Genomic DNA, 13,608 nt, shown 5'->3' on the forward strand with positions numbered 1-13,608 from the left:
GTGCTAGTGCAGTGCAAGTGCAGACGAAAATGGCGGAACAAGGGCAAGGCGACGACTTGGTTCTTCTCGGCTTCGCCGATGGGGTTTAGGTGAAGTTATAGAGACAAATAATAATGTTGTCTGTCATTGCCATGAATATGATGAACAAAATATGTTGAAGTAAATTGGCAACAAGCTCTGCATGTTGCAGTGTATAAATCGTTGTGATTATTGCAGGAGTGGTTCCAGTAGGTCATTTCACAAATTCAAACAACCAGATAATAACCATTAAACAGTTCTGTTTAAAATTTAAGCAACTCCTTTTAAACAACCCAGTTGTGCAGTAATACTGAATAAAAAACAGTTGCTTAGTAATTTAAACATTATTGTTTAAAATTTAAACAACTTGCTTTAAACAACCGAGTTGTGCAATTTTATTACTAAACAACTGTTGTTTAAAAGGTTTCCTAATTTTTAAACAACTAAGTGTTCAAAATGTAAACAACCTTAATTTGTTTAATTTTTAAACAACGTTGAGCGATTCACCGGTTAACTCGGGGTTGTTTAAAATTTTAAACAACTTGTTTAATTTTTTTCTAACAGTGTAATGCGAATTGGATCGTGATGCAAAGATTTTTTTTTTGGCGACCTTTCACACACAGGGAGAATACTCACTCGACGGTTTGTAGGTGTGAACGCCCCTATTATGTCATTATTTTGTGCTCGCTCGCAAAATTAGATACAAATATGCCCGTATATATAAACATGACATTTGACGAGTGCCAGAGTGATACAAAATAAATCTTCAGTAATGAATTTGGAATTGGGGTGACGCGAAACTGTTCAATTTTTCAAAGGGGCCCCGAGACTTAAAAAAAAGCTTGATAAAACGCTGATGTAGGAAATATGTATTGGTGTATATTGTGAAGATTGGAAACGTCGAAATACTAAGAAATTCGGCCTGTCTTGCTGACAGTCACATGCAATGTACACATAAATAATGGGTCTAAACAAACGTGGCGACATATAAGTTGTGCTTAACGAACGTGAGCCGTTATCTTTATGGAGCTCTCACACTCTGCCGTGTAGGCCTACCGTCCACCTGCCGGGCTATTAAAAAAAAAAACAGAGTCCAGAACGTTGGGTTTTGAGCGAACTTGTCCCCGGCCGCAAAAAAATAAATCATAAAATTAATCTTTTCACCGTTTCGTTGCCATCTTCTGACCGTTCTCACCGGGCGCATACCGGGTGTTGAACGTGCTTCTACCGTCTTCACCGCCCAGATTGACTTTTGTTGAAAATTTTGGCCGTTTCCATACCGGGCCCATACCGGGTCTCGAACGTGTGCACCGGGTTTGTAGCAGCCACCTACCAGTCACTTAGCGTCCCCTCACCGCTCGGAGCGTCCTGTGAGCGAGTCCCGGACTGCTGACGTCATGACACGACTGCCATAAATACCCCGATTTGAACGGCAACGGTCAGTCCGCTCTCCATTTTTCATCACCGTTCTGTAACGGGTTATGAGCGTGTTGTGAACGTGTTCATACAGTGTGACCGTTTTCATAACGTATTCATACCGTCCTCATACCGTTCAACACCGTCCTCTTGCCGCTTACTTGCGGCCGGTGCCAGCCGGCCAAAGTTTTGAACATGCCCAAAACTTTCGCCGGGTCCCACCGGGTGTACACTGTTAGAAAAAAATTAAACAAGTTGTTTAAAATTTTAAACAACCCCGAGTTAACCGGTGAATCGTTTAACGTTGTTTAAAAATTAAACAAATTAAGGTTGTTTACATTTTGAACACTTAGTTGTTTAAAAAATAGGAAACCTTTTAAACAACAGTTGTTTAGTAATAAAATTGCACAACTCGGTTGTTTAAAGCAAGTTGTTTAAATTTTAAACAATAATGTTTAAATTACTAAGCAACTGTTGTTTATTCAGTATTACTGCACAACTGGGTTGTTTAAAAGGAGTTGCTTAAATTTTAAACAGAACTGTTTAATGGTTATTATCTGGTTGTTTGAATTTGTGAAATGACCTACTGGAACCACTCCTGCAATAATCACAACGATTTATACACTGCAACATGCAGAGCTTGTTGCCAATTTACTTCAACATATTTTGTTCATCATATTCATGGCAGTGACAGACAACATTATTATTTGTCTCTATAACTTCACCTAAACCCATCGGCGAAGCCGAGAAGAACCAAGTCGTCGCCTTGCCCTTGTTCCGCCATTTTCGTCTGCACTGCCCTGCACTAGCACTTGCACTGCACACACTAGCACTGCATGCTTGCATGCATGTATTATGTACGTACTTTGTGCATATCGTATGTGTGTGTGCGCAAATAGCAATCGCGTATCGAGAAAATATCAACGACGCCCCCGGGACTTTTTAAACAACTCTGTTTAATTCAATATTTGTGTCTTTTAATACATAGTTGTTTAAGTCAATCGAGCACTGATTTTTCGATTTTGAACAACGTTGTTTACTTTTTTAAACAACATTCTTTTAAACAGTGATATTTTAAACACCGTTCTAACAGTGTAAATAAGCGCCAACGCCCTATTAACGTGTTGCCCGCTTTGATAACGAACCACCGTGTGCCCTCGCCGTTCTCCACCGTCTGCAGACATTTTCGCGCACGGTGGCACACGGTAGGCCTACACGGCAGAGTGTGAGAGTCACTTTAGAAATTAAATGTAAACCAACTTACAATGCTTTCACAAGGTATCCGGGCTAACTTGGCTCAAAGACAACTCGACCTAGCTACAAAAACTGTCAGTTTTTGTCATTTTACCCAAACCATAACTGTAACCCTAACCTTAAACCTAAACCTAATCCTAAACCTAACCCCAAACCTGCAAAGACTGACCGTTTTTGCAGCAGGGCCGAGTTGCCTTGAGTCGAGTTAGCCTGACTCCGCTAAACCCTACCCTAACCCTAACTCTAAAACCTAACCCTAACCCGAACCCTTAACCCTAACCCTAAAAAAATATCATAACAACTTCAATCATGCCAGGAGAGCTCGGCCCTGTATTTGCAACGGACCTAGTTATATTGTACAAGGTACAGTATTCCTATTTATTCCATTATGGTAATGTTAGTTAGTGACATAGCACAGTCGAGCCGGGAGTGGTGAAGAAAAAAAAAGGTAAAAGAAAGAAAAAGCGAGAAAAGAGAGAACGGGAAAAAGGGAAGAGGTGGAAAGGGCGATATTATAAGATGCCTGGGCCACGTCCCGCACCCTCCCTATATAGTCAGTAGCCTTGTAAATTTGCATTCCATTTTCCGATTATCTTTTTTCTTTTCTATTTGTGTTAAGTACACTTAGTCAGAATAAAATAAAACACTGTAGAAGACTTTAAAACCGTGGTTGTTTGTTTGTTTGTATGTTCAAAAGTTCAGTCGAGTCCATAGCAACTGAGTTCGATTTAGCGAGATGAACGATACGTCCATTAATATAAGATTTCATTTCATTTTTTGTTTAGTTCCTAATACATGATGAAATTAGTAATATCAGAAATAAGAACTTATATTATGCAGAGCTGATCAGGGTTCCAAAATAAGCGGAACTTGATGCCTTGTGAGCCCTGACATTCAATTTCATGTCCAAGTAAAGGTTCCTGGTGATGCTAAAGTACAGCAAAGAGAAGAGAAGATTGAGACTAAAGAGTGATTGGGAGAGAGAAAGAAAGGGAGAGAGAGAGAGAGAGTGAGAGAGAGCGAGAGAGAGTGAGAGAAAAAAAAAGAGCGAGAGAGAGAGAGAGAGAGAGAGAGATAAGTGTGTGTGTGTGGGGGGGGGGGGGTGTATGAAGGCTTTTTCTTATCGAGTCACTACACAAGTCCCGTGCAGTGCAGAACTTGAGTAGTGTGGTTGAAGGATTGACAGGAACCGCGACGTGAACGCTTCTTCAATGACCCCACACATTTATACAATAACAATTAACATTAATTAAAAGAATGAGGCGATTACGATATTACTCTTATTTTGCGGGGTTGGGGTGGGAGTAAAGAGTACTAGTTAAGCAAAACTAAATACTATTTAGTTCAAGTTCTTTATTGATTATGTCGATTCAGTGCGATTATAAAAATACTGATTACAAAAGAAGAAGAAAAAATAATCAAAAAACAAAAGACAATGCAGACATAAACATTCATGATGAAACAGTATATTGGGAGAACAGCATGATTTTCACTTATACTATGAATGCAAACTCGGTGGCCCGAATTCACAAAGGAGGTTTGTCTAGAAAATTAGGTTTATGTACGTCATATTGCGCGTTATCCCGTGTTTTTGACAAACCCGGGTTTGTATTTACAGACCTAGGTTTATCAAAACGCGTAAAAACGCGTCATATGACGCACATAAACCTAAGTTTGTCGACAAACCTCCTTTGTGAATTCGGGCCTGGCTGTATAATTATTTTGAGTTTGAGTTTATTAATAACAAAAATAATAACAATTTAAACATAATGTATCAAGCATGATTAAATAAAATATTACAATATAACACAAGATCGATAACATTACACATGAATAATATAAACACTGTTTTACAAAGTTTGTTGTATACAAATGGAATAAAAGATTATGTGTACAGTTTTGTTGTTAAAGGGGGTACCAGAAGTTAGCACAAATGCTAGTCGAATCTGGTTCAATTTGATCCAAAGGTAGGGAATTTTATATGTCCGGGCCACTATGTGTAAATGCTTTATGTGCCGTAGCGGTTTTACTGTTTCGTTGGAAAAGAATGTACGTCTTTGTTTTTTCTTTTAAAGGGCAGTTAGGGCAGGAGGCAATTGGCCGTGGTAAAGATGGAACATAACGAGTGCAGTCTTTAATAAATTAATATCAGAAATTTTAAGGGTATTATTAAATTAAAAAAACAAATGGATGCTATGATCTCTGTAGTAAAAACTAGTACAAATACGTATCACCTTTTATGATATCTTAGAATTGAATCGCTCAGACATTTGGAATTGGCACATATCAAATTACATGATGTGATATTCGGTAGTAGCATAGTAACATACAATATGAATAAAACGTTTAATGGTAGGAAATATTTCTATGAGTGGTTTTAGATACATATTTGACATGGACAGAGCAATTTAAAAGTTCGTTAATATAAACTCCAAGAAATTTAGTATCGGTTTTCTGTTCGATCACAGGAAAATCAATTCTTTGATTTATCAAATTGTATTGGTTTATTATGGGCCCTAAAGTATAATTTGTTTGAAATTTGAATGGGAGATAAATACATTTGTGTCATCAGCAAACATTATATATATTGTAAGACAATAACGAATTAGAAATATCATTGATATAAAGTGAAAACAAGAGCTGGTCCAATATTGAGCCCTGTGGGACTCCACATTTAATATATAATATTTCAGTAAAAAGATGATTATTAGAAGTAAACCGTTTCCTGTTTTACAAGTGGATGTCAAACCAATTCGAAGCCATTCCTTTAATACCATAACACTGTAGTTTCTTCAAACTAATAGAGTGATCAAGAGTGTCGTTTGCGTTAATCACATCTAAGATCTAAGATGCATGACCCTACGTGTTATCAATGTCTGTGGTATGGTGTAATATTGAAGCCCTACAAAAAATTGCGCTTCAAAATGTCCATGAAGTGCCTCAAAAAAGTAAAAAATCTTTGAGTGACCGCTTTTACCATACTCATTTCCTCCAATAGACTGTAGTTTTATTTTTTTAAAACCGTTAGGAAAACGAATTCTGACATATCTTATTCTAATCATAGATATCTTGATAATCAGACAGGCGATTGGCTTGTGAATGTGATTCATGTATGACCTAAACGTTTATAAATATGATTGCAGCATGAGCTTAATCCAGGATTTTTTTTAAGGATCTGAGGCAAAGTTACCCAATCTCTTTAAGGAGGTTATTCTTCGTCAAAAATTCATACAATCTGTTGTAAAAAAAAATACTTTCAACTATTTTTGAAAAGCTTGACAAAGTGGAAATTGGGCGAAAGTTACTTAGAGGCATCATCTTTTTTGTATATCGGTACAACCTTTTTTCTGTTAATAAAAAAAGAAATCGGAAATACACCAGTTGTTAATGAAAAAATAAATATTAACACAAGGGGGGGGGGGTAAAATGCTACCAATTATTTTCTTTAATACACTGGTCATAATTTCGTCGTGGCCAGATGAATGGGTTTGCTTTATTTAAACGAGTTCACTATGCGTAGTGTTTCAAGATGATCGGTAGGTTTTAAGAAGACTGACTTGTTTATATAGTTCGGAAGATATTTTTCAAATCGTTACCTTGTATATACATCTTAGTTGCTTGCTCTGAACCTATGTTAGCAATGTTTATCAAAACCGTTTGCAATATATTTGGGGTAATCCAAATTAGAGTTATAGATAAAAGGGTTTGTACTCTGGGGGATCTGTATTGTTTAGAAAGTACTTGATTACTAGCTCTCCCTGTAGAGGTCATATTTCCATGTGCATTTTCTAGCTGTTTGGAGAAGTACATTTTACGTGAAAGCCGTATGACTGTAGTCAGCTTGTTTCTATAGATTCATTCGTACTTATATTAAAATCACTGCGATTTTTAAAGCTAGTTTTGCAGAAGATATTCCTTTCTTCAGGTGATATTATGATGCCTTTTGTGATCCACGGGTTTCCCAAATGACCTCAAATGTTTTGGCTCCAAGGCGCCTCTCAAAATCATGATTGTCGTTTAGTGCAACGCCTCCTAGTAAACAATCTCCATTGTCAGCACTGAAGGAAAAGCGCGAGCAGGACTCCGTTGCCAAACACAGGGCCGCGCACTCGATCAACGTCGACGTGGAGTCTCGCTTGACCACGGCCGAATCCATAATAGTTTTATCCTGGGCGATGATCTTATACCTGTTCGACCTTTGGCGAGCTTCAAATAAGAATGCGATAACAGAACACACTTTAATTTGGACTGTCTAATATGTTTACGTGTTCCGTTGACAATTACCACGCAGTCGATTCTCTACACGAATAGAATTTCCAACCCTGGGATAAACACTATACTTGATCCTAACCCTAACCCTAATCATGACCCAAAACCCAATAGCAATCCTAACCTTTACTATATATCTTCGACAATATAAAGGCCGGAGCAATTATTAACAGAGTAGAAAATGTCGAATCTATATTAATCGTACAAGAACAGTTCGCGCAGATATTAGATTAGAGCAAATAACTAGAGACATAAATTCTTGTAAAAAACTAAAACAAAACGAAGAAAAAGCAAAGAGGCATCATCACAATATTGCCCATTAATAGCCCTATCTTTAATGATGTAGTAATTTCATTACTAGCATCGCTCAATCTTAACAGACGTTGGAATACTATTTTTTGTAAGACAAAAAAGGAGTCATCTAGTATCTTCCTTCATATCTCGTTATTTCAGCACCTGATAAAAGAGCACAAAATACAGGTGCGTATATATTCAAATGTTTTTAATACTTTGTCCATAATTCTGTAACCCAATTTAAAAAAAATCTTCCTGGGATTGCACACAGGCATGAAATATCAATGATAACAAAACTTATCACTTTATTCAGTATATAAATCAAGACGAATCTCCATATATGAACAGTAAAAATATCGAATTAATTACAATAAGTTCTGTTAAATCAGATATCTGGAGGATACTTTATGCGTCTATGCATGTTGTACTTATACATGTACATTTTAGTCTATAGTACTCAAGGCTCGTATAATGGGGACCCATTTACCTTTGGGAGATGCTGTCGTGATGATTGCTGTTGTAGCTGTTGTTGTAGATGGTTGCGTTGTTGTCGTAGGTTTAGTAGTGGTTGGTTGTGTAGTTGTTGTAACTGTTGTTGTAGATGGTTGTGTTGTAGGTTTCGTAGTGGTTGGTTGTGTAGTTGTTGTAGCTGTTGTTGAAGATTGTCGTGTTGTAGGTTTAGTGGTTGTTGGTTGTGTAGTTGTTGGAGCTGTCATTGTAGTTGGCATCGTTGTTGTAGTAGATTTGGTAGTGGTTGATTGTGTAGTTGTTGTAGCTGTTGTTGTAGATGGTTGTGTTGTAGGTTTAGCTGTTGTCGTCACCAGTTCAGTTGTTGCCATTGTGGTCTTTGTTGAACAGTCTGTATTGAAACAAGATTTTAAAATAGAACGTTCAATATAACGAACAAATTGTTATGTAGGTGTACTTTAAAATTAAACATTAACGCCATTATCCATATGTAGTAGGCCCATTTCTGTTATTTCGGTATTCAACCGTTGAATGGGAAATGCGTTCGAATTGAATTGAATTTTATTGGATTAAGAGTTTTCCAAATAATTTTTGACTTTTCATCGAATGTTCTATTCATCAGTTGTCAATGTTCCGATAATGCAGCAGCAAACAGTGGATGAGAAGTATCTTATTATCTTTTAGGAGGGGTTGGGGCGTCTTCCTTCGAAACCCAGATGGCATACCCTAAGTACTCAAATGAAAAATCTGAGTCCAACTGTGTATTCTTTTCTCCGCAATGTGCCGCCTTGACAATTTCCCGGATCCATCCTGATCAAACCCCTATAAATATCAAGTAAAAACGAAATAATAACCAATCGCAAAAAAATCTTAATATTTCTTTTTGCACTCGATGTTTAGTAAGCCACCTGTATCCCGGTGGTGCTGTTATGCATTGAATCGATGTCAAAATGGAGGAAAAAATGAATCAATCACCATTTTCTTTCTCGTACATATATTTTAAAGTTGTTAAGCAATTACTGTCATGCCACGTGTATCACTGTCATGCTCTCCTGCATTAAAACATTTTGTAAATCAGACAAAAATGAAATAATCACCATTTTCTTTCTCGCACACATAGCTATAAGATGCGGAGCAGTCTCTATCATGCCAATGTCCACTCGAGGCTACCATACGGAAACACTCGACACCATCGTCATAAGAAGTACTTCGTGTGTTATCATAAGTCAGACTAGACCCGTCCAACCACACACCCTGGCCACGGGAGTCCACCGTTAGTCCGATCCAGTAATCCCCAACGTTGTTCTCCCTCATGCGACGTTCGATGAAGTCCTGTTCCTCTGCGGTCTCGATGTAAACCAGATGGAAGTCTCGCCTGGAACAGTCTGAAAACGCTTGAGGGCGTGTCGTCGAAGAGGGACTGAAATAGTAGCACGACTCCCCATATTCCTCTGTTGCATCCGGACATGCTTTAAATGCAAAACAATGATTGTACTAAGGAGTTGAAAGGATGCAATACTCTTAAATCTGTAAATAACTAAGTATCAATACTTTGCACATATTTAAACTCACATTCAGATTAATTTTATTGACTAAAGTACCAACATGAAGGAAGTTGGATTTCTTCAACTCAAATATTTATGAGAAGTGTATTTTTTGACGCTATAAGTGTGATATTTATTCTCATTTGTTAAAATTGAGAATGATCCCTCTTACTTGGATTTTAATCAGTTAATTGATTGTGAAATTACATATAATATGCGGTGTGATATTTGTGATAATAGAAGGATCGAGTGGGCGGAACGCCCCTCCGCACCTATTGAGAAAGAAAAGCCCACGAATATAGCCTCTTAGGAATTATATCAGGGGCTGACGGGATCCTGGAAACGTTTGGCTGGATTCCTTTGGGAAAGATATTATTTGGTGTTTTTTCGAGGGTGGGAATCCTTTCTCACTACTGCATCCCACCTCGTCTACTAATGTGATCTTGAGAGGGCAGAAACCCCATTCCACTCGTCAATCTTCTATTCGCTCTTGCTTGTGGCCACGTAATGGTATGCGCCTACTCTTTCAAAAAAAATTTGAGTACATAATTTTACCCAATCATACAAGTTTATTTTCATCATTTAATGACGTTATACATGTTATCTGATTCCAATTGTGTATTCTTTTCTCCGCAATTTTCCCCCTTGACAATTTCCTGGATCCGTCCTAAGCAAACCACTGTAAAAATCAAGTAAAAACGAAATAATATTCAATCGCAAATATATCTTAAATTCTTTTTTTTCACTCTCTGTTTAACATACAACCTGTATCCCAATGATGCTGTTATGAATGGAACCAATATAAAAACGAAAAAAACAAACTTTAATCACCATTTTTCTAGTAAATATATTTAAAAGTTGATAAGCAATTACTGTCATGCTACGTGTATTATTGTCATGCTCTCCTGCATTAAACCGTTTTCTAAATTAGATTTAAAAAATAAAATATTCACCATTTTCTTTCTCGCAAACATATCTATAAGATGCAGAGCAATCTCTATCATGCCAATATCCATTCGATGCTAGCAAACGTAAACACTCGACACCATCGTCGTAAGAATTACTTTGTGTGTTATCAAAAGTCAAACTGGACCCGTCCAACCACACACCCTGGCCACGGGAGTCCACCGTTAGTCCGATCCAGTAATCTCCAACGTTGTTCTCCCTTATGCGACCTTCGATGAAAACCTGTTCCTCTACGGTCTCGATGTAAACCAGATGGAAGCCGTACCTGGAACAGTCGGAAAACGCTTCAGAGCGTGTCATTGAAGAGGGACTAAAATAGTAGCTGGACTCCCCATATTGTTCTGTTGCATACGGAGATGCTGTAAATGTAAAACAATGATTGCATTTAGTAATTTAAGGGACGGAATACTCTTAAATCTTTGAATAACTTAGCCTCTTGTCGATGGCCCTGGCGCTGTTGAAGTCCGAGAATTTTGGTGAGCAAAGCGAGCCAGAAACGAGGCGGAGGCGCAAGCGCCTCGTATCGAATTAACAGACTCTATCAGTGCCATGGCCATCGACAAGAGGCTATGAATAACTAGGTATCCATACTTTGCAAATAATTAAAATCAAATTTATATTCAATTCTTCGATTAAAATCCCAACATGAAGGAATGTGGATTTCCTCAACTCAAAATTGAGAATGATCCTTCTTACTTGGATTTTAATCAGTAAATTGAATTTGACATTACATATATTGTGCGTAGTGATACCAACGCTGACGAAAACATGAGGATCGAGTGCGTGAAACACCCCTCCGCAGCTATCGAGAAAGAAACAAAACCCACGAAAACAACCTCTTACTCTCTTAGGAATGAAAAAGAGGCTTACGGGATCCTGAAGAGGTTCGGCTGGATTCCTTTGGGGAAAGATGTTATTCGGGTTTTTGTCGGGGGTGGGAATCCTTTCTCCCCCCCCCCCCTACTTAGGTGATCTTAAGAAGACCGATACCCCATCCCACTGGTCGATCTTCTGTTTGCTCCTGCAAGTAGCCACGTAATGGTATGCGCCTACTCTTTCAATTGTAGTCATAGTACGCAATTTAACCCAATCATACCAGTTTATTTTCATCATTTAATGACGTTTTATGTTTTAATCTTTTTATACAGAGTGCTCTGAATTATGAATTGTACATAACCAGAAAGTACAACAGTCGCCGGAATATTGGAGTCCTCCTTTTTCTTAGCAGTACATTGTGACGTTCATGAATAAGAGCGATTTAATCAAAAGTAATACCTGAAGTCTTTATAAATTATAATGGCAATGCTGAGTTAAATTAATAATCGCTATTTTCATTTACAAATCGGCAATTTCTTGATTTAAAAAAATGTTCATTCTGACTGTTACAATTAATTTAACTATTAATTTTTCTATAAAAGAGTAGAAAATACAAATAATTGTTAACAATTGTTAACAAGCTGATTCATTTATATGTTTCGTAAACCCTGAACGGCTATGGGTTAATGACGATATAAATATTGGAATATATTCAATATAGCACTAATTTCTTACACATAACATCTTGAACAAAAGGCTTTGGTTAAAGATCGGGTTTAACCAAGGAAGTTAGTCTGACGAGGTTCCTTTTAAACCCAGCGTCGGGTTTAATTGAATTTGTATAATACGAGCCTTTGCGTTTGAAGGAGTGTTTACAGCAACCTTTGCCTTTAGAAGCGATTGGCTATCTTAATTTCAAAGTATGAATACTAAGCTTAAACTCTAAAATCCCTGGTCACTTCTTAGATAGTGATGGAGAGCGTTATCCATTTTTTTTTTTTTTAAAGGGGAAGGGATCAAATACTTACTTTCGCATTGTTGGAGGGTAAGGAGCATTTGCTGATGTAGCACTATTATGACGCAAATTTTATACCACATCTTGGAAAGAAAAAACAAGAAAAAACACACACCAAAAGAATTATTCCAATGCAGTATTGACGACATGCGTTACATGCTATACATCTGTGTGTCTGATATCATAGACAGTCATAAATTCCACGTTTAAAGTATATATATGACACAAAATCATATACAAATTCTATATGAACATTGTAAAAAGTATCGAATAACCGCCTGGAGACAAATCGATAAGTAAATAATTAAATGCAATTTGGGGGAAGAGAATCGTTTACCAACCTCGAAGTCCAAGTTTGAAAGAATACAAAAAAATTAAACTTTGTACAGATTGTCCCAGATGTAAGTGAATATCGTCAACTAAAGATGTTTCAAATAATGATCATTTGAATGAATAATTAACTGAATTATAATAAATGAATAATTGTTAAGTTCCATTACTCATAATGTTCAATGTTGCCCCGTCTTTCCTAAAAAGTGAAATTTCCACATATTTTGCATTTCAAACATGAGTTAGAGAATGACTGGCAGGTTAAAACAATTTATCAAAGGATGCAAAATCAATTTCGTAACAAGGAACACAAAAACATTATTGTTTGGAAACTGCCAAATTGTTTTTCTATTCTTCAAAAGTAGGACGGTTTTTCAGTACCACCGTTCAGATCTGTTGATGGTATGGAATTAAAAGCTATCGACACCATAGGTCGTTCGACTTGCAGTAATCAGAAGATTGTGTATATAAAGATCCTGAAATACACACTCAGAGAGTTTATTTTCAAAATATTTCACACAACAGATACTAGGGTAGGCAGGAGAACATTTATGTTTTCAGTTTTTATAGTTTAGAAAATATTGACACAAAACTAGAAGGAACAATAAGACGGGAGCACCAATACTTACATCGACAGGCATCATCGAATCTTCACTCTAAATCCATGTCGCTGCTGCAGACGAGTAAATATTTAAAAAACTGTTTTTGATATTGTCATGATCATCGCGGTAACTTTTTATTATAATTTAAACAAAACAATTTATGTCACGTGCGATATAAGAGTAAATAATGAATATTCCGTGAGAATCCACTTCGACTCGTGAAAATAAGTGGTGATCCTTCCAAAATTGCATCATTATGAAAATGAAATTATCGAGCCCTTGAATATTGTGAAATGAATCGTGTAACCCCATCGATTGTTGCAGTCTGACGTTAGAAATGTCAACTATTCTATCCGAATTTGTTACTTAATGATTGAAAGTCTGCCTACCGCTCATTGTGAGATATTCATTAAGCTAGCCTTCCAATTTAATGACTTCAACATTTCCACCATCGAAATTGGTTTGCCCTTTGTTAAAGGTACTATGTCCCATTTGCAGGCCAAAAAAATGAAAAGGTAAAATTCCAACGGCATTTGAAAGACAATGCTAATTTAGAACTTTTCTCAAAACGAAAGGGCTTTTAAATGGCTTTTAGTGGGAAAATAAAGACCACTAG

The 13,608-nt window shown here is 37.0% G+C and overlaps 1 protein-coding gene across 1 annotated transcript in view; it reads right to left on the minus strand.

Moving 5' to 3' along the window:
* The window catches only part of LOC105443042 (mucin-2-like), a 35,731-nt gene extending 23,650 nt beyond the window's left edge, over positions 1–12,081 (minus strand). The window contains exons 1-5 of the mRNA XM_030974530.1: positions 12,074–12,081; positions 10,373–10,494; positions 8,973–9,188; positions 7,739–8,110; positions 6,784–6,894 (exon numbers count right to left, since the gene is read on the minus strand). Coding sequence (XP_030830390.1) covers positions 6,784–6,894; positions 7,739–8,110; positions 8,973–9,188; positions 10,373–10,494; positions 12,074–12,081 — 829 coding nt within the window. The remainder of the gene's footprint in view (positions 1–6,783; positions 6,895–7,738; positions 8,111–8,972; positions 9,189–10,372; positions 10,495–12,073) is intronic.
* Positions 12,082–13,608: the final 1,527 nt, after the last annotated feature.

This window comes from Strongylocentrotus purpuratus, unplaced genomic scaffold (genome assembly GCF_000002235.5).
Source record: "Strongylocentrotus purpuratus isolate Spur 01 unplaced genomic scaffold, Spur_5.0 spur5_scaffold_7, whole genome shotgun sequence".
NCBI lineage: Eukaryota > Metazoa > Echinodermata > Echinoidea > Camarodonta > Strongylocentrotidae > Strongylocentrotus > Strongylocentrotus purpuratus.